This window comes from Pocillopora damicornis, chromosome 12 (assembly GCF_964200805.1).
Source record: "Pocillopora damicornis chromosome 12, jaPocDami1.2, whole genome shotgun sequence".
In the NCBI taxonomy this organism is placed as follows: domain Eukaryota; kingdom Metazoa; phylum Cnidaria; class Anthozoa; order Scleractinia; family Pocilloporidae; genus Pocillopora; species Pocillopora damicornis.
In genome coordinates, this window is record NC_142681.1 from 11,654,313 (window position 1) to 11,673,640 (window position 19,328).

General features: G+C 37.1%; 2 protein-coding genes and 3 pseudogenes across 3 annotated transcripts; 4 read left to right on the forward strand and 1 right to left on the reverse strand.

Moving 5' to 3' along the window:
* Positions 1 to 594: 594 nt before the first annotated feature.
* Positions 595 to 4,591, reverse strand: LOC113677801 (uncharacterized; annotated as a pseudogene).
* A 175-nt stretch (positions 4,592 to 4,766) lies between these two features.
* On the forward strand, positions 4,767 to 6,442 carry LOC113677800 (uncharacterized; annotated as a pseudogene).
* A 2,497-nt stretch (positions 6,443 to 8,939) lies between these two features.
* On the forward strand, positions 8,940 to 18,555 carry LOC149036486 (uncharacterized). Of its 2 annotated transcripts, XM_089190008.1 has the most exons (3): positions 8,940 to 9,095; positions 9,413 to 10,001; positions 16,984 to 18,555. In XM_089190008.1, the coding sequence occupies exons 2-3, from the start codon at positions 9,921 to 9,923 to the stop codon at positions 17,443 to 17,445; spliced, it is 543 nt and encodes a 180-aa protein (XP_089046134.1). In that variant the 5' UTR covers positions 8,940 to 9,095; positions 9,413 to 9,920; the 3' UTR covers positions 17,446 to 18,555. The 2 variants fall into 2 exon arrangements, with proteins under 2 accessions (XP_089046134.1, XP_089046133.1); XM_089190007.1 differs by having other exon boundaries at positions 8,940 to 10,001.
* On the forward strand, positions 10,112 to 13,780 carry LOC149036487 (uncharacterized). Its single transcript, XM_089190004.1, has one exon. It carries the CDS (start codon positions 10,339 to 10,341, stop codon positions 11,398 to 11,400), a length of 1,062 nt encoding a protein of 353 aa, XP_089046130.1. The 5' UTR covers positions 10,112 to 10,338; the 3' UTR covers positions 11,401 to 13,780.
* On the forward strand, positions 13,790 to 16,494 carry LOC149036488 (uncharacterized; annotated as a pseudogene).
* Positions 18,556 to 19,328: the final 773 nt, after the last annotated feature.

Below are 19,328 nucleotides of genomic sequence, written 5' to 3' on the forward strand. Positions count from 1 at the left end.
TGAAGCTCTGAAAGCAAAAGAACACGGTAGTTTTATTCCTCAGCATTTATTAACAATCAGTAGGAAAAAGTTTTTTTGTATTCACTAATATATTATTAATCTGTCACAGGATTAATACTGCAGTGGGACGAATCATATGTCAGCTTGCTCCTCATGTCTGAAAAACTCAGGTATATAGTGCGTGGAAGTACCACCTACCAAATTATTCATGATTTACATTACACTGAGCTTTTCGAAAGTGATTAAACTTGTAAAAGGCGAAATTCCTATCTAACCAACTGTTGTAGTGGACTACGTGAAACTAATCCTTTAGTTGATTCATGGCATTACCTAATCCATTGTGACTTCAGCTTAAATAGAGCTGTTTTGTAAAGCTTTCTTTCATCCGGTCAAGTCAGGTAAAAAACCAGTCAGCTCAGTGGTACTTAATAAATCTCCTTTAGAGCCAACTTTGTTGTTGTTAGTCATTGTCTCGAGGATAGTCAACAGCCGTAATAGATCTTGGCCTTCCGGCAGCCAGCTAGTGCCCCCAGGAAAGCCTTTTCCCAGAAGAAGTTTATCAGGTTGTCTCCCATCCATCTGTTTATTTGTGAAGGCAAAAAACTGTTTTCACAATAATATAAATATCGTATTCGTACTCCCCTTTCTTTCCACCTTCGCAAATATAATTACTAAGTATTAGACTGAACATACTGTGTATGTATCTACACCCATTTAAAATTTTTTTTCAGAAATGGATTGAGCTGTGTACAAGATGAAGATCAAGGAAAGTAAAAGAAGTTGAAAAGAAAATCAAACAGTAAGTCATAAATATGCAAATTCCTTCCTTGCAGCAACAACTGGAATAATCAGGTTCTGCAGAGAGAGAATTAAGGGTGCCGAAATTAAAAACAAATAATAAATCTCTCTAACTTGCATTTACTGTACATAGGAACGAGGCCATAGTAACTATGGAAAAGAAGCATCACATCAGAGAAAGATGGTCCGATTTGTCCCGTGTGTTTGTAACCATTACGTCACGTCTCTACGAGAAGAGAAAGAGCGAACTCTTGTCGAAGTTACATTGTATGGCATTCGAAAGATGTTTCTTGGTGGAATTGAAGCGAAAATATGCTGGTAATAAACTGTAGAAACTGCTATGTAAAATATTTAGTAGCATGTGTATTTTGGTGATCATGGTCTGCAGTAATTCTGTCGTTATGTTGCTGCGTATGCCTGTTGTTTTTAACTATGACTCTAGGGGTATAAGGGCTAAATTTTCTCAGTTCATGAGTCTTACACATTTACATTTTGCCATCTAATCCATAAAACTGCCACTGCAGTGGTTTTTGTTATTGTGAACTTTTTAATTTTCAGATGGCCAAGCAATTGCTATAAAGCTTGCAAAGCAGACCAACAAAGTTGTGAAGTCCATCCACAAAACTTTGTGCGAAGTAAATGGGTATCTTCCCGATGATGTACCCCAAATTCTTTATGAGGATGCTGAGGATCCTAGGAGCAGCATTTACTTTGAAGTCCAAGAGGAAGGAGACACCATTCCTGCTCTTGTTAGGAGGCAAATAATTGACCTTTTCTGCTTACACAACAGGTGTCAGGAAGAGCTTGTGCTGTTGAAGGAGAAAATGATTTTCCTTGTCCCTTTTCTCCAAAATGAAATCAAGCATATAGACAAATCAGCTTTTGCCTCACACTGATAACCCTCTTAATGCAGGAATGATAGCTTGTCTTAAAAAGAAACAGATGATTCATCGTAATCACATTTCCTCACTGCCACTTTTATGGGGTTGTATCTTGGATTCCCCTAAACCTATTGATCATGCTGAGGTAGCAAAAACCTATGCTACTTTGAGTGGTATCGACTATCTTCTAGACGATGAGAAATCAGACAAATTGATGATGGAGGAAGTTGTGGACGATGAGGCCTTTCTGTTGGAACTGACATCAGACCGCAAATTATCTGATGATGAATAAAACTCATTTTGTCTCTGGTGCTTGCCAAAACCATACAGAAACAGCCGCTGTTTTGTTTATATGTGTGCACCAACAGCGGGTAAACTTCTCGGAAAACCCAACAAATATCAATATATTGCGTAGGATTATACTGACTGGCCAATCATCAAAATATGTTTTAATAGATTCTCACCATTGGCAAATTTCATCTCGGTGGTGATTCGTTGCAGTTTTTACGTTATTAGGATTATACATAGCGTTTGTAGACGGTGTATTTTATATGCTGATCAGTGCCGAAGCTCCCTTAACGGACGCTCGTAAGTGGACAGCTCTACTTACCCACCTAGTCAAAACTCTGTTTCGTTCAACTCCCATACAAACTCTGTATTCTGATATTATTTCATCATTGCACAACTGTTTCCTCTTCTTTTGAATCATTGGCCCATTTGCAGCTAGTTAGCCTTCACATGACCCCCTTCTTAATGTTAAGAAACATAAAAGGCCTAATGTAAAGTCATTGAGTGGAGAGTGCCATTTTCTCCAGCCCCATGACTTCAGATTTCCAAACAAATAATTTTAAATATCTGGAGTTTAAAAACCTGAATCAAGGAAAGGCCAAAGGAAATCAGGAAAATAGGTAATTTATTATATTTCTTATTGTTCAGTTATGTTTTTCAGAGGATTATGTTCATTTTAGTTACATAGATGAGTGTTTTCTCTACTGTACACAACATTCTTGACCTTTTTCAATTCATGCTCATTTTGACACTGCTTTTTTCCTCTATTTTCCACAAAACCAAGAGGCCCATTAGATGTTGTCCACTACAGGGATGTACCTGGGTTGGACGACGCTTTGATTACCACCTACCAAAAGTACACAATATTGGCAAAGATTCTGAGAAGTACTTATTATTAGTACACAAAAATGGCAAAATTTAATGTTTCTGTTTTTTTTAAAATTTTTTTTTGTACAATCAAGCTTCTTTGTTAGAAAGTATGACATGCATGTAGCCTATTGTAATAGGTAATAAAAGTACTTTATACTGGATTTTGTATTCATTTGTAGACACACCACTTGGACCATTGAAAATGATCAACAAATTAACAAACAAACTTCTAGGCTAATCATTCTCTATAGTTTGATAATAGTTACAATTTAAGAACTACATTTTATGATTCTCTGTATGTCAGCTGGCTATAAAATTGGCTTTCTGACAGGTTCTAAGAAAAGGTATATTAAATCAAAGTGTATGTTTGAAAAATAAAAAAAAATTAGGATTCATCTTTTGGAAATTACAATACGTTATCAATATGATACAAAAGTATTACAAACAATGACAATTGGGTCAAACAGTTGGGTTCCTGGGCATTTGCAAGCTGTTATCTTCCATTATCAATTCTGTGAGGTGAACAAATAACAGAGAGCAACCAAGAGGATGAGATCTGTTGCCAAACATATTTTCCGCTACAACTAAGTCATTTTTCCAAACATTGACTTTATAATTGAGAGTACCAGCCTCATGTGGTACAAAGGAGGAGGCGTTTCCCTATTATAGGGTCTTATTTGATGCAAATTCCAGGTCTCTGCCAAGTTATACAACTCCTCTTGAAGTAAGCCCATGAAACAAAGTCACAGGCACTTGACGTGCATTACATTGCTGTTGTCAAAATGCCCGGTTTCTGATAAAACTTTAAAAAAACGCATCCACCAATCAGTGTTACTTTTTCTTAGGAAGGACCACCAGGCCTCAATTCTCTGGTTAGCTACAGATTTGCTGTACATAAAGCTTTTTTCTCTTGCGAGGTGATTCTGAGAATTCCGTCTCAGAAATCACTGAACCGCTGCAATGTGTACATTTTCAGTTCCACAGTCGCCTCCTACTATTAAAGGACAGCCACCAAACTGAGGGGCACAATCAATAAAGTATTGTACGGTTATCATTGGGTCATTATTGGAGGGGCCAACTTCAAGCCATCATATGTGTTGGCTGTATCAATTGATGGCACTGTGAATACAAAAGCCAAATAGTTATCATATCCATCAAGATGCCATGTGAAGTTAGGTCCTGCTGCTACATATTTCCTTCTTTTGAATTGTTTCCTGGATCGCAGCTCCACTCCCTCTGGGTCCAGTCCCTTCACTAAATGCTGATCTGTCTCTATCTATCAGCAATCTGTGATCCTTAAGGAGATGCTGATGCATTTGTCGATACCAACTACAACTGCCTCTAGACTGTAACTCTTGGTCTATTGCATCTACAACCCTTTCAACTCGAGACTGAATCTTTTTTCTGCAAAGTCCTTGAGATACGAGGATCTTTTTAAGGTGGCGCAAACTCAAGTGGAAACCATGGTACAAAGCCAAAAAGAACAGAATTTCAGTGTAATTAAAACCAAGACGAAAATACTCTTTAATTAAATAGTTTCTGTCTTGATTGCCATTCCTCAACCTTGGTAGATACTTAGGGAGGGTGTAGCCTAAAGAGTCAAACGATGCTTTAAAAACAACACCCGCCATCTTCGTTGTTAACTACTCAGACAAACATGCAAGCCTCATGTAACTAATACTGAAACTAGCTTACAAGTCGCAATTGCAAGTTATAAGTCATGATCGCAAGTTATAAGTCGCCATCACAAGTTATAAGTCACAATCGCAAGTTGTAAGCTAGATTGCATGTTATAAGTGGCAATCGCAAGTTATGCCATCGCAAGTCAGTAACTTGCGACAAGAAAACTGATGTGTCCCTTATGAGCCATCGTACTTTTGTGGCACAAGCTTTATTATACTTTTATAGCGTACTAAAGTCGTGACGTCACGTTTCCATGACATCTAAATTCTCAGTTCTAAACAAACAGCACATTCCAGAGAAAATGGTGTTGCTGTCGATTGCTTCACTGATTTCTTTCTTCTCAGAAGAAAAGAAGTCTATCAGAAAAGGAGAAAACCACTACAAATCGGATCATGTGGAGTCACTTTCGTATCAACAAGGTGTTTTACGTGGGGAAGTGCATGCAAGCATGAAAAAGGTCTATAAAGTCACGGTGAGTTAACTCAAGCTAAGCTAACATCTTCTATTAAAAGCACTCAACAGAGCTCAAGATTTAAACCGATTTACAGTTGTGTTTTAGGTAGATTTGTTTGGTTCTTTCACTTCTTTGAACGATTAGAGATGGTAAAGGCGATCTTAGCTGCCTAATTCCAACTTACCATATTTTTAAACGTAACGGCTACCAAACAAAAATTTTTGTAGTGATTTTTTTACTTCATAGCGTGGTTTTAACTCAGCACATTGTTGTTATCATTTGGGACCACCTGAATCCAATTCGTTGGTGTGATGTTCTTTCGTTGTTTTCTTTTCCTAGATTTACTTGGATGAACAACACGAAATTAAGTCGACTGAGTGTGAATGCCCAAGAGGAGCATTTAAGTGTAACCATGCAGCTGCACTCTTTATACACGGCATCCATAATCTAAGCAGAACGGACGTTAAGTGTCAGTGGAGGAAAAGGAAGTCGAACACATCACTCTCAGCTCAAGCTGTGGCAGAAATGTTCCCTCCACCTAAGAAGTACACTGCCTTGGGAAGAAAGCCAGTACAGGTTGACAGAGCACAGCTGTATGAAGACCTTAAACAATAAGAAAGGTTTACAAGCCTTTGCTGGCTGCTCAGCCCAGAACCACCTGCTTTTAATGAACTACCAATTCCAACAATAGAGGATATAACATTTTCAGAAGAGTTTCTCTAAACCAGAGGGCTTCAACAACAACTGGACTGTTTACCTCGACAATCCAGAATACTTGAAGAAGATATATTGAAAATCAGTAGGATCACTGTTGGCCAGCGTGACAATCCTGCCTGGCATTTGGCAAGGAGGGGCCGTCTTACTGGCAGCAACTTTGGTAGTGTTCTGAAAGCCAAACAAGTTACTCCCTCACTTCTGAAACGCCTTCTTGGAGAAAATGACCTCTCAAGAGTGAAAGCAGTACAATGGGGAGTTAACAATAAAGAGGAAGCTATCAAGGCCTTCACCTTGAAGACAGGGAAAACAGTTAAAGAAACTGGAATCTGGTTTCATTCCTCTGTTATTCTTGGTGCTTCCCCTGATCGGATTGTTGACCATGAAACTGCTCTTGAGGCCAAGTGCCTATAAACTGAAAGAAACCTAATCATAGATCAGGCTGTACAATCTTCAGCAACATCTTGCCTCGATAAATCTGACAGTGGAGAGTACGTATTGAAGAAGGAGCATGTTTAATGGCACCAGGTCCAGGGAGAAATGTATTTTTCTCAGCGAAAATTTTTGTTATTTTGTTGCGTGGACCACAAAGGATGTAGCTGTTTTAAAAATAGAAAGGGATGAATCTTGGGCAGCAAACATCCCACTTTAAAAACAATTTTATTTTAATTATATTTTCCCCAAAATAGTTGCAGGAGAATTGTAGAGTAATATTAATAATTGATTTTAATTAAATTGTTAAGGTTGGGACATATTTCAATGGTGATTTGTCTGATGTAGAAGGCTTTTCATGCCACTGGGGGTTTCATTAACGTTTTCAACAGGAGGGCAACTGGTTTTCACAGGACTACAGAGCTTTTTGACCTGAACTTCTTTATAAGATAAACTTTGCTCAAGATTGTCAAACCAGGCTGTCAAATTCTCCTCGCAGCCAGTCAATTTGCCTTGCCCTCGACCCCCTATGAAACCCCTGCCTGGCCTGCTCCTCCCCTTAATTTTTTCTCAAGAACTTTCTTTGGGTTTGGCTGTGATTCCCAATAATTTATATTATATTATTTTTGATAAATTGTTGATTCCATGAAATAGTATAATTTTGAGCATTGGATGAGAGGCAATGACTAAATTATTAAATGCCAAATGAACACCATCAAATTGTTTTTGTTTTGGGCAGACTCCAGTATTATTTTAAGTGGAGGTCAGTTTGCCCTGTAAATTTGACAAAAATTCAACTTTAATGTTAAGATTGTGAAAAGTGCAGGACTGAAGGCTAAAGTTTTTCTTTTTTCACATAATTTACTACTAAAAATATCCTGTGTGGATATATTTGCCGAAGAGATTTTAGGAAAGGCTAGCCTTAACTCCTTGCAATATATTTAAACTACAGTTCCTCAAACCCATATATATATTTTCTTAAACAGTTTTATTACCCAGCCCACCTGTAGTGTTCAAGACAATATTATTATTCAAAAACCATATCTTCACAACCTTCTTTGATTAAAGGAAACTGCAAATTGACAAGTGCAGCACACAATTGCAAAAGAATGTCAGCATAACAGCGCAAATAAGATGGAATAAAACTTAAAATGGATATCGAATGGGAGAAAACTTTGTGAACTCTATGGAGTATTCTAATCCTTTTGCTTCGCTAATAGGATTTGTTTTTACGATGTTAATGAAAATTGGCAGTAATTATTGGGGGTCTCATTCAATTCAAAATCAGGCGCACAAAATAATGTGCGCTATTTACGATATCATATCAATATCATCTATCATGTCATCCATTTGTGACCTTTCGGCAATTTACGGCTAATGCTAAGAGATTGTTAATAGACTCTTCTCTTTTTGAACTTTCGAGTTCCTCGAGTGTTTTGTTGACCACAGAAAATGGCTCATATTCTTTATCGCGAATGAAGATTGCCTACCTCACTTATGGGTTTCTAAGACTTTAACAACGATCGGGACGTTTGGATTGCAAGCAAACTGCTATGAGTCTTCTTCGTGCGAGGCTGGCGATCACCATCCACAGTGGTAGTGAAAAGATCGAATTGAGATTCACCATACAATAGTGGTGGGCTATCAATATTGTCTGATATTCTTGGCTTGGCTACTTATCACAATTGTCCTACACTCTCTAAAACCTAACCGTGGTTTCGATAAGACATCCTGCAGTATTGCTGTGTTGACGGGTTTGGATATTAAGCAGTATCCAATGTGGAATTATGGTCCGACTCAGAGGTTCCTACATGAAGCACTTGTGCCGCCATCTTTGAAATGTATGGCCGCACTGAAATTTGAAAATATCACTGTCTGCGCAACTTACATGGTTCTGTTAGCAGGAGATATACAGGAGAATCCAGGGCCGGTAACGGATGCTTGTGCTGTTTGCACTAAAGGATGCCAAAAGAATCAGATGGCGATACAATGCGATTCATGTGACAAGTGGTTTCATGCTAAGTGTATCAGTATGAAGAGAACGGAATATGATAAACTTTGCGAACCTTCTCTGGCTTGGGAATGCATAACTTGTTTATCACCTGGCTTTGATACACTGGTCCGCAAGTCACATGAAACAACTAACACAGGAGTAAAAGAAGGAAAGCCCAGTCTAAGGATAAATAAAGATCTTCATGCAAATCTTAAGAAGAGAGGAATGAAATTTGCTCATGTAAATATTGCAACTTTGCCGAGACACCATGCCAATGCCAAAGTACTAATGGAGAAAGCAGCATTGGATGTGTTTGCAGTGACAGAATCGTGTCTGGATTGTACATGGCTCAATAGTAAGTTATGTCCTTCGGGTTATAATTGCTACAGAAGAGATAGAAATCGAAATGGAGGTGGTTGCGCCATTTTTGTAAGGAGCAAATGGCCAAGCAAGTGGAGAAGTGACTTAGAATCTGACTGTTTAGAAATGGTATGCGTAGAAATATGCCCGGAAAAGGCTAAGAACGTGATATTTGCTGTGATGTATAAACCACCAAGACGTAAATAAATGTGAGGCAACTAAGAGCTGCCATTATGGTTTATTCACATGTTGAGCTAAGAATAAAAGGGTGATGGGCTTTTTTAGGTTGAAGACATTTCACTTAATGTGATGTTACATAAATATTTACATTTGCACCTGCCCTCACTATGATGTGCTATTATTATTTCTCTTATTTCACACTACTGCTCTACATAGGTAGACATCATTTAAATAATGTCTGTTATTATACATATTTTTTGCAGGCACCAACCATCAATCATTCTACCTTTAGTAGATCATTTAAAGAATGGAAGTTCTGCCAGTTTGAATTAGATCATCTCCAAGGTCACAACTGGATGAAATGCCCGACATGTTCTATCTTTCAGCACTCCTGCCATGTCGATGGAAACATGAAGTTGTACTGTTACTGTTCATCTGGAGGGTATGCTCTATTTCATTAAAGCTTGATACACATATTGAATGTTGCAATGTTAATTTTAAGTTGAGCTTCATGTTGACATGTAAATGCTGATTGTAACATTACTTTTGTTTTGCTTCGGTCCATGTCATTGTGATGTGTGAAAGGTCTAATAACCACTTCTTTGTCCCATACACCTAAACTTAATAAGATATGATTAGACACTCTTTCCGCGGTTCAGGTCTAACAAAAATAAGTGTTATGGAAGATAAGAATTGCTGTTTTTTGTTAAAATGGTATATTTTTTCCTATAATAATTTTATTTAGTTCTTTTTCTACAGACAAAGAAGGCAATCGTATTATGAAGATGTTTTCATTGCCAACAAGGGGGATGTTAACAGTCACATGAAGAAGGTTTATGCAAAACAGTCCAAATCTAAGGTTTGTGTGCATTTTTGTGTCTGCTGCATTTATAATGCATGTAGACACTTAGATAAGCTGTAAAACGCGTGACCAGCTACTTCATATACGACAAGATCTCGGATTTACTCTTGACGTTTCACTGCGGATTCCATTTGGTGACACGATACATGAAGTATGCACGGAGGGGTAATACTTTCGGCCTGTAATACTTTCGGCCTGTAATACTTTCGGCCTGTAATACTTTCGGCCTGTAATACTTTCGGCCTGTAATACTTTCGGGTGCAAACTTCGTTCCTCAGGGGAATAATCTATCCAATCGGATACGAGGAAAGGACAAAGGAAAGAGGTCGTAGCAAACTACCGATTTCCGGGAAGACTCGGAACCAATCAAATCTGAGAAAAGGACAACGTCAAATCCGTCAAACCATGTGCTTTCGAAAAACGTTTGGGTTGCATCGTATCGTCCTGATTTCGTTCGTCAAGCCAGGGTGTATTATTGCTTGCAAGGTGAGTGATCTTTTCGATTTTCATATTTGTAACGGATTTCTTAAAAGGTGTTTTCTCATTTTGCCACAGCAATCATACTGGGTGTCATTATGGCCGAGTGAAAGGTTTTGAAAGATGCTTTGAATTTGTAAATCAACTGAAGCTTTCTTGGCACCAACACAATCACCGCCCGGCCATTTTGCAAGTGCTCAGGACGCAAAATAAGCTTTATGAGCCCCATTTGGGGAATGCAAAGTCCCTTCGGGGAACAATTGAGCCCCATTTGGGGAATGAAAGGCCCGTTAAGGGAATTATTAAGCCTCAATTGGGGATTACAAAGCCCAATGCGGGATATAATATGCCCTGTTTACGAAATGGATTTGGCAGAAGATACATGTATTTCACTACACACGTAAAAACATCTATCACTAGACAAACATGTGCGAAAGCTGTGGCGATTTTATACAGAGGAGAGAAACCTAGAACTAGTATTCTTCATGATAATTACTATCTAAGCATCGCTATGAACAGATCTTTGCATACAGTTGTAAGGTTTGATGTGTCGCCATCATTTAGAGAATTCCACGAACACTCCCCGCTGAAACATTCCAAGTCAGTCAAAGAAGTGAAACGACGTAGAGACCGAGAACCGTCTAGGATTCCAGTAAAAAAGATAATAAATACTATGAAAAAGAGAAAAGTCAGATGCAAGCTTAAGTTCATTCTTAAAAAGTACACCCCTAAATCTTCACGATTATACAGCTTCGCGACTGACTTTAAATTATGGTATGTAAGGTATTTACACATATGCAACTATTTTTTTACTCATTTTGTCGCTTTTCATAGACTGACAACAAAGAAGCTGTCACAAAAAAGAAAGCAAACTAGTTGCTGTTGTTCACATAAAATTCAAAACTTAACTTGCGTCACCAAAAGATATTCCGTATCAAGAATAAACCTTTTGACGTCGGGTGATGTTGAACTAAATTCAGGCCCAGATCAAAATGTGGACAACCAGACCAGACTGTCAGTAGACTCCACAACATTGCTTAACTTTCGATTAGGACAGTTAGGATTGAGAGCTCTTGATGTGGGTGGTGCAGGCGACTGCTTTTTTAGGGCAGTATCACATCAATTGTATGGTAATCCCAATAGTCACTTTCGCATCAGACAAGCTGCTGTTCACTATCTTAGGCATAACCACAGCCACAGCCAGCCACATCATCCATCACAGCAGCAACCAAGAACAATATATATAGGTCATGTTGATGAAATACATAATTTATCAACAGTACCAAATAGCTCTTGCTCGGGAAATGAGCACTGTAACAATAAGTATTATAATATCAATAATTTCACCAAACAAAATGTTCTTTCTGAACAAGTACAAAATAGTAGTCGAAAAAGAATACAATTCTGATCTGAAGAATATTAGGATAAGCACTGAGAGCAGTGAAAACAATGAAAAGCAAAGTTCAGCAACTAAACAAAATAAAACTGATGAGCAGAAAAAGAAATGGAATTCTTACATGAACAATTACAGGCATACCAGAAGGGCTAGTAAAAAATATCAAGGGAATCAAAGAAACAATCAAATACACAGTTCAGTGACTAAACAGAATACAACTGATGAGCAGAAAAATAAATGGAATGCTTACATGAAAAATTACAAGCGTACCAGAAGGGCTAGTAAACAGAATCAAAGGTATGAATATGACAATGTAAGGCAAAGTTCCACCACTAAACAGAATGAAAAAAACTCGATGTCAAAAACCAAAAAGGCAAAAAGTACGAAGCATTGCTGCCTTAATTTTAAGGTTTCATAACATTGTTTCCCAGGGCCCATTATATATCTGTAGTTGTTGTGATCAGCTGTGGTATAAACACAGTGTTTTTCCAGCTGCTAAAATAAGAAATTCTAACCCTGCTGCTGAAAAATATCTTTTAAACTCGAAAAGTGTTAACAATAAAGAGTGGCTGTGTAGAACATGTCATAATTACTTGGCAAAGGATAAAATTCCACCTGTGGCTGTCTTCAATGGAATGAAATTCCCCAAAAAACCAGGGTTTTTTTTACCTCAATGAATTGGAATGTAGGCTTATAGCTCCAAGACTTGCTTTTCAAAAATTAATGCAAGCTCCAAGAGGAAGGCAGCTTAAAATACATGAAAATGTTGTAAATGTGCCAGCAGAAGTGTCTGATACTGTCAATATGTTACCAAGGTTACCTAATGATACTGGCACAGTTAAAGTCAATTTAAAGAGAAAATTGCAATACAAAAGTTCAGCATTGTCTCTCAATATTAGACCACATAAAGTTGTTCAAGCAGCCAATTGGCTAATCAACAACAGCAGCCTCTACAGACAGGAAGGAATAACACTAAATGAAGGTTGGGGAGTGCAGTATACTGCAAACTGTTTATTAGATGATACTAATACTGAAAATCAAAGTGAACAATTACAAGAAATAGAAAAGAGCAGTGGTTCCAATAAGCAAGATGGAAATGACAGTAATGATAGTGATGATCAGTGGACTGAAGATGAAGCAGAAACACCTGCTGGTGTTACTGACACCATGTTGACCACAGTCAGCCTCAACGTATTTTAAAAGTTGCACCAGGAGAGGGAAACAAACCCTTAAGTATATTCAGAGATCAATATTCTGAAGAGTTAGCATATCCTGGTATATTCTTTGGTCAAAGTCGACCAGAAAATAAAGATAGACTAGCTAATGTTCATTATAGTGACATTTGTAAATCTGAACTAAGACGATCAGATAGGAGAGCTGCTATGTGTGTTGAAAATATATTCTTCAAAACAAAAAAGCTTCAAATGAAAATTTTCTTAGGAAAATCAGCGGGGTTCACCCCACATACACATGCTTATATGGCTTGAAAGTGCACCAGTGTTTGGAGTTGATGATGATGCTGTTGTTACAGATTTCATTGATAAGATAATTAGTTGTCAGTGGCCAATTGCTAATACAGAATTATATCAACTTGTGAAGAGACAAATTCACAGACATTGTAACACTTGTAGGAAGAAATCAAAGAATGAATGTCGATTTAAATACCCACAACCTCCTATGAGAGCAACTGAAATTCTTTATCCTCTAGAAGGAGACATACCACAAAGTAAAGTAAAACAGTACAAAGACACTTAGAAAACAATCAACAAGCAATTAAATGATATGAAAGAAGGTGAACCTACATCCTTTGAGCAACTGCTTGTCAAGTTAAAGGTTACTGAAAATGAATATCGATTAGCTGTTAGGTCATCTTTAAATGCACCAACTGTCTTTTTAAAAAGAAAACCCAATGAGTTAAGAATAAACAACTATAATCCTGCCTGCCTCGAGGCTTGGAGAGCAAATATGGATATCCAGTTTGTCCTTGATGTGTATGCATGTGCCATGTATATACTTTCATATATTTCTAAAGCACAAAAAGGAATGAGTGAACTGTTACAACAAGCATGTGATGAAGCCAGAAAAGGAAATTCTAGCATACAGCAACAAGTCAGAGACATTGGAAACAAATTTTTAAACAGCGTCAAGATAAGTGCACAAGAAGCTGTTTACATTGTTTTACAGCTTCCTATGAAGAAGTCTTCTTGTCAAGTAATATTCATAAATACCACTCCTCCTAATGAAAGAGTGCAGCTTTAAAAGCCAATAAACGATATTCAAGAAATGGAGGATGATTGTGAAGATGTATACACCAATGGTCTTCTGCAACGATATGCAAAGCGCCCTTTGAGTCTTGAGCCCTTAACTTTGACAGATTGGGCTGCATGGTATGACTCTGGAGGAAAACCATATATAAAAAAATCAGTTATAAAGGATGCTGATAACCTTCCATTAGAAACAGCTGATAGTGATGAAAATGATGATGACCTTTTTGATAGCAATGCTATCAATAACAAAAAAAGATCAAAAGCAAGAATTATTAGAAGTGTTTGGTATAACCATGAAAAAAATCCAGAAAAACACTACCGCGAACTAATAATGCCCTTTACATCGTGGAGAAATGAAGACACTGATCTGTTGGCTAATTTTTCTTTCTACCAAGAACGTTTCTTAAATGTTAAAGATTCTATAGATGAGCAAATGAAATTATATGCTGTTTGCAGTGAAAACTTGGATAAAATCCCAGAAAACTTGAATGGGATTGATGCTGATAATGATAACTTTGACTCAATAGCACCATATACACAAAACATAGAATACCAGGATGAGGCTGAGGGTATTCAGGATTTGCATCCTGATCTCAATGAAAGCTATGATTTATCAGAAGATGTTGGAATTCCTTCAGCAGTTGAAAATACTGAACCACTGATACTAAATGAATTACAAGACCAAGAGTACAGACAATTGGTGCAAACACTTAACCAAAACCAAAAAGAATTTTTTTTATCATATCTTACATCTTGTTAAACAACAGACAAACCATTCTACTATTTCCTCTCTGGAGGTGCTGGAGTGGGTAAATCCCATCTTATAAAATATTTGTATCAAGCAGCACTGAAATATTACAACTCCAGAGCTGGTGAGGACTTTAATGAGGTTAAAATACTGTTACTAGCACTTACTGGAAAAGCTGCTTTTGGTATAAAAGGTAATACAATACACAGTACCTTGGCAATACCAGCAAGCCAATCTCTAAAGATTTACAAACCTCTCGACTCAAGTAGACTTAACACTCTTAGATGTAAACTTCAGGCTGTCAAACTAATATTTTTGGATGAAATTTCAATGGCTGGCAATACTATGTTTAATGTACAAATAAATAACAGATTAAAAGACATTATGGTAAGTAAAGACCCATTTGGAGGTGTAAGCATCATAGCTCTTGGTGATTTATTTCAGCTAGAGCCTGTTATGGATGCCTATGTGTTTAAAGATCTGAAAATTCCGAATATGGAGCTCTTGCCCCTAACCTGTGGCATGAACTTTTTACAATGTTTGAATTAGAAGAAATTATGAGACAGAGAGAGAGTAAAGAATTTGCTCAACTTCTTAACAGGTTAAGAGAAGGTAACCATACTCCAGACGACATTGCAAAACTAAAAGAGAGATGCATTTCAGTAACGTGTAGAAATTATCCAATTGATGTTCCCCATTTATTCATACAGAATTCAAAAGTGGATGAGTTTAATAATAGAGTTCACACGGCTGCAACTGGTGATAAGTATACAATTAAAGCCTTAGATAGTGTTGTAGGAGCTAACTCTGCAGAACTTCGAGATAAGATCTTGAAGCAAGTACCACTTGATCCTAGGAAAACTAAACAATTAGCTTTTAACCTTCAACTTGCGGAAGATGAAAGAACAAAAATTGCAGTGAATTTAAGGACTGATGATGGTATGACAAATGGTGCTGCTAATGTTATAAGGAGGATACAATTACATGATAGAAACAGGCCTTCTGGAATAATATGGGTAGAATTTGACCATGCGCATGTAGAAAAAAACTAGACATGATTATAAGCACTTGCTTGTACAAGGTATTAAGCGCACGTGGACTCCTATTAAACCTTTTACTGCACAGTTTGCAGTTGGAAGAAACAGAGCAGCTCAGGTTGTGAGGAAGCAGTTTCCACTGAGACCTGCAGCTGCTAAAACCATTCACAGATCACAAGGTGACACTGAAACAAGGATAGTGGTTAACTTTAACACCAAGAGAGCTATACCTCACATACATTATGTAGGACTGAGTAGGGTAACCCACATTGAGGGATTGTATATAACTGACCTTTGCGAAAGCAAAATAGCTGTAAATCCAGATGTAAAAACAGAAATGCAACATTTACGAACAGAGGGTTACCTCAACCCATCTATTATCCCTATATATCAAACAGTTCAAACTGCTTTTAAATTATGCTTTCCAAATGTACGGTCACTGCATGGGCACATTGAAGACATACGCAAAGACTTGAACTATTCAAGCATTGATCTAAACATTTTCTCAGAAACAAGACTGTGTCATTTAGACAGCAATAGTAACTACATCATTAGTGGTTGTACATTATTTCGAAATGACAATCAGTCTACAGGACTAAACGCGAGACCTTATGGTGGAACAGCAGTGTATAGTAGAATTTCATCCATTCCTGGATATCCAGTTTCTAAGAATGCTAATGGTGTTGAAATAACTATTGTTAAACTTGCAGCAATTCCACATATTACAGTAATAGGTGTATATCGTTCACCAAGAGTGGCAATTCAGCAAATGTGTACAGCAATGATGCAACTTCTTGTCCTTCATAGTTCAGAATTCAATATTTTTATTGGAGATTTTAATGTAAACTGGTTGAATGAGAAAGAAAGAATTCCCCTTTATAATCTGTTTGTTAGAGATAACAGTTATAGGCAATTAGTATTATGTTATACCACTGACAACAGAACTACAATAGACCATATTTATACTAACTTACCAGAGTTACACGTAAATTTACACATTTTAGAAACATATTTTTCAGATCATATAGCAATCTGTGCACTGATTAGAACATGAAGTACCTTTTATGCCTTTTTTCCTCATATCATTTTATTAAATTCCAACAAAATCTTAGCAGTTATTTTACCATATCTCCAAGCTGGATATGGCAGAATATAACCTGAAACAAAATTTTGTGAAAATGTTTCTTCAAAGCAAAAGCAATTTGTCCAATAACTCATACTGTTCTAGGAAACGCTGTTTTTTAGATACTGATTTCAACATTATCGTCAACTGTAGCCAGTAATTTTGTGTCAAAAGAAAGACAATACATGTCTCTAGATTCAGGCTCCTTTTCTTTCCTTTATAATGAATAAGTAAACAAATAAAAAATTATAATTCACCTAGGTAAGGTTTTTTTTTTGGCATTTTGTTGTTATAGTTAAATTTGTAGTAGAAGTCGTAGTCGTCGTCGTCTTTTGATGCAGTGCTCCCTATGTTATTAGAAATTTTGAAATACATTATATTGCTATGAAACAAACTCAAAAGGTTCTTTTTCACCTGCAGGCAATGGAAGAACAAAAAGAAGAGATTGTTGGTTTCTTACACAATGTGTCTCCAACTAAAAAAAGTAGCAAGACATCTTACTTTGACATGTCCATACAAACCACCGATGGCTTAGTAAGAGGAGTCTGCTTCTCCGGAAGTAAACAGGAACACTTTGATCAAATGAGCAAAAAGAAATCTCCAATAAAACTTCGAAATTTTAGAATTGAAAGAGCAGGAGATGCAACCACAGTACTGATGAATAACAATGTACTGTTAGAGCCTACAAAAGAAATACCTTTTTCAAGAATTGAGTTGCCAAGTGCCAACAATATCCAATCAATTTCAGCTGCAAACACAAATCAAAGTATCACCATCAAAGCCAAACTTATTCAGATGTCATCAACAAAAAAAGTGAAGACAGAGGATGGTGAAAAAAAAAGTTTGCCTATCTTGTGGACCCACATGGAGCCATTAAGGTGACACTTTGGGAACAATTCTGTGGATTAGAAGAAGGAAAAACTTATAACTTTCAAAATCTCCAAGTAAAGAAGGAGTACAACTCAAATGGCGTATATTTGAGTACCCCCAAAACAGGGTGCACAATTACAGAAGTTGAGCCATTTTCACAACCTCTCATTAATCCTGCTGAGCTACCTCAGAACTTTACCAATACAACAGCAGCAGCAGAAATACTTGGAGTGCGAAGTGTCACTGCATATCAAGCCTGCTGCAACTGTAACAAAAAGCTGGTAATAGAGACGTCTCCCATACTAACCTGTTCAACTTGTGGGCTCAAGCAGAATATGAAGTCCACCATTCAACAATGTTATGTACAACTACTGGTACAAATTAAAGAATCGAAGATCACAGTGACCCTGTTCAATGACATCCTGCATGATAGGCTAGCGTCACAAGGAAAGAGCACTCTTCCGATCACTGAAGAAACCATAACTGCCTTTCTTCTAGAGTTACCAACTATAACCAGCATAACATTCAACAACAAAACAAAAATAGTGGAGTCAGTGCAAATCTGAATAAAATGAACAATTTCCTGTCACACATCAGTGGAAATTACTACTGAATACCAAGTATTAATAATACCTGTTTTGTTAGTTTGCAACAAACATTTTGTAGACACTGGTTTTAAATGAAATGATTGTTTCTCTGACTGATAAACATTATTTACAAGTACACGTGCTGCTTTTTTTGGGATAATATTTCTGTTGCGTTACATTTCTGATACATTTCATTACAATTAAAAGACAAACACTTCAAAATACTTTTAAAAGTATATTCACCTATTAGTTACTTGAACACAACAATGTAAATATACTAACTTTGTTTTACCTATGTTTTGTTACAAATTGATTGCATATTACCATTAAATGAAAAACATAATGATTTCCTAGGAATTATTACAACCAGAGACTTTTTCTTGCTTTGCAAAACTGCTACTGCGTTTGCATTACAGTTGTCTTGTGTTACAAAGACTTGAGATACTATGCAATTTTGTTAAAAACTATTGGCTGTTGTATTTCAATTCTTTGATTTAAATATTCTGCTACAAAATAAAAGAAACGTTCACTTTAATGTTAGATTCTTTGCAGTACCATAACACAATAAAAGTTATTTAAACAGTGACGAAGATGTAATCACAATCATGATATTCATGATTGATATTGACGATCCCTTACCTCCAACTGGAGCATTGGACATTCACCACTTCAGTTCCCCATCTTTGTGATGCCTTGAGCATTCCATAGTACTGCCTTTCGGGAGATGTTTCCAGCCAGTTTAACAGTATTCAAAAAAATAGGCGCCTACAGCAGATTCCATTCCACTGCAGCAGACACAAGTACCCATTGGGTACCTATTTTTCTTTTAGTTTTCTTTACCGCATCGCATCAGTTATATCACATTGTTGCCAGTCGCATCAGTTACATCGCTATTACGTTCCCATTGCATTATCAAGGCATTGTTCGCAAGGAATCGTTTGTAAGGAATCCAGGAATCAATGGTAGCGTGTACAAGAATTTCTGTAAATTAAACTAAAGTTGTGTTTACATAGTACGGCTCATCGAGGAACAGGTTCCAAGCCTTGAGTAACATACAGACAAGCAAAGCATCGATGAAGAGGAAGACACTGTAAATCAACAGTGGAAGCAAGTGAAGAACATATTTGATGAAGCAAGTAAAACCTGTCTGGGGATGCAAAAGACGAGAAAGAAGAAAGAATGGATTACACCAGACATGTGGCAGGCTATCGAGGAGAGATGCCAGCTGAAGAAGAAGATAAATGACAGCAAATCAGCCAGACTTTGAGAGAAGTATAGAGCGGCTTACACAGAAACCAACAGGTGTGT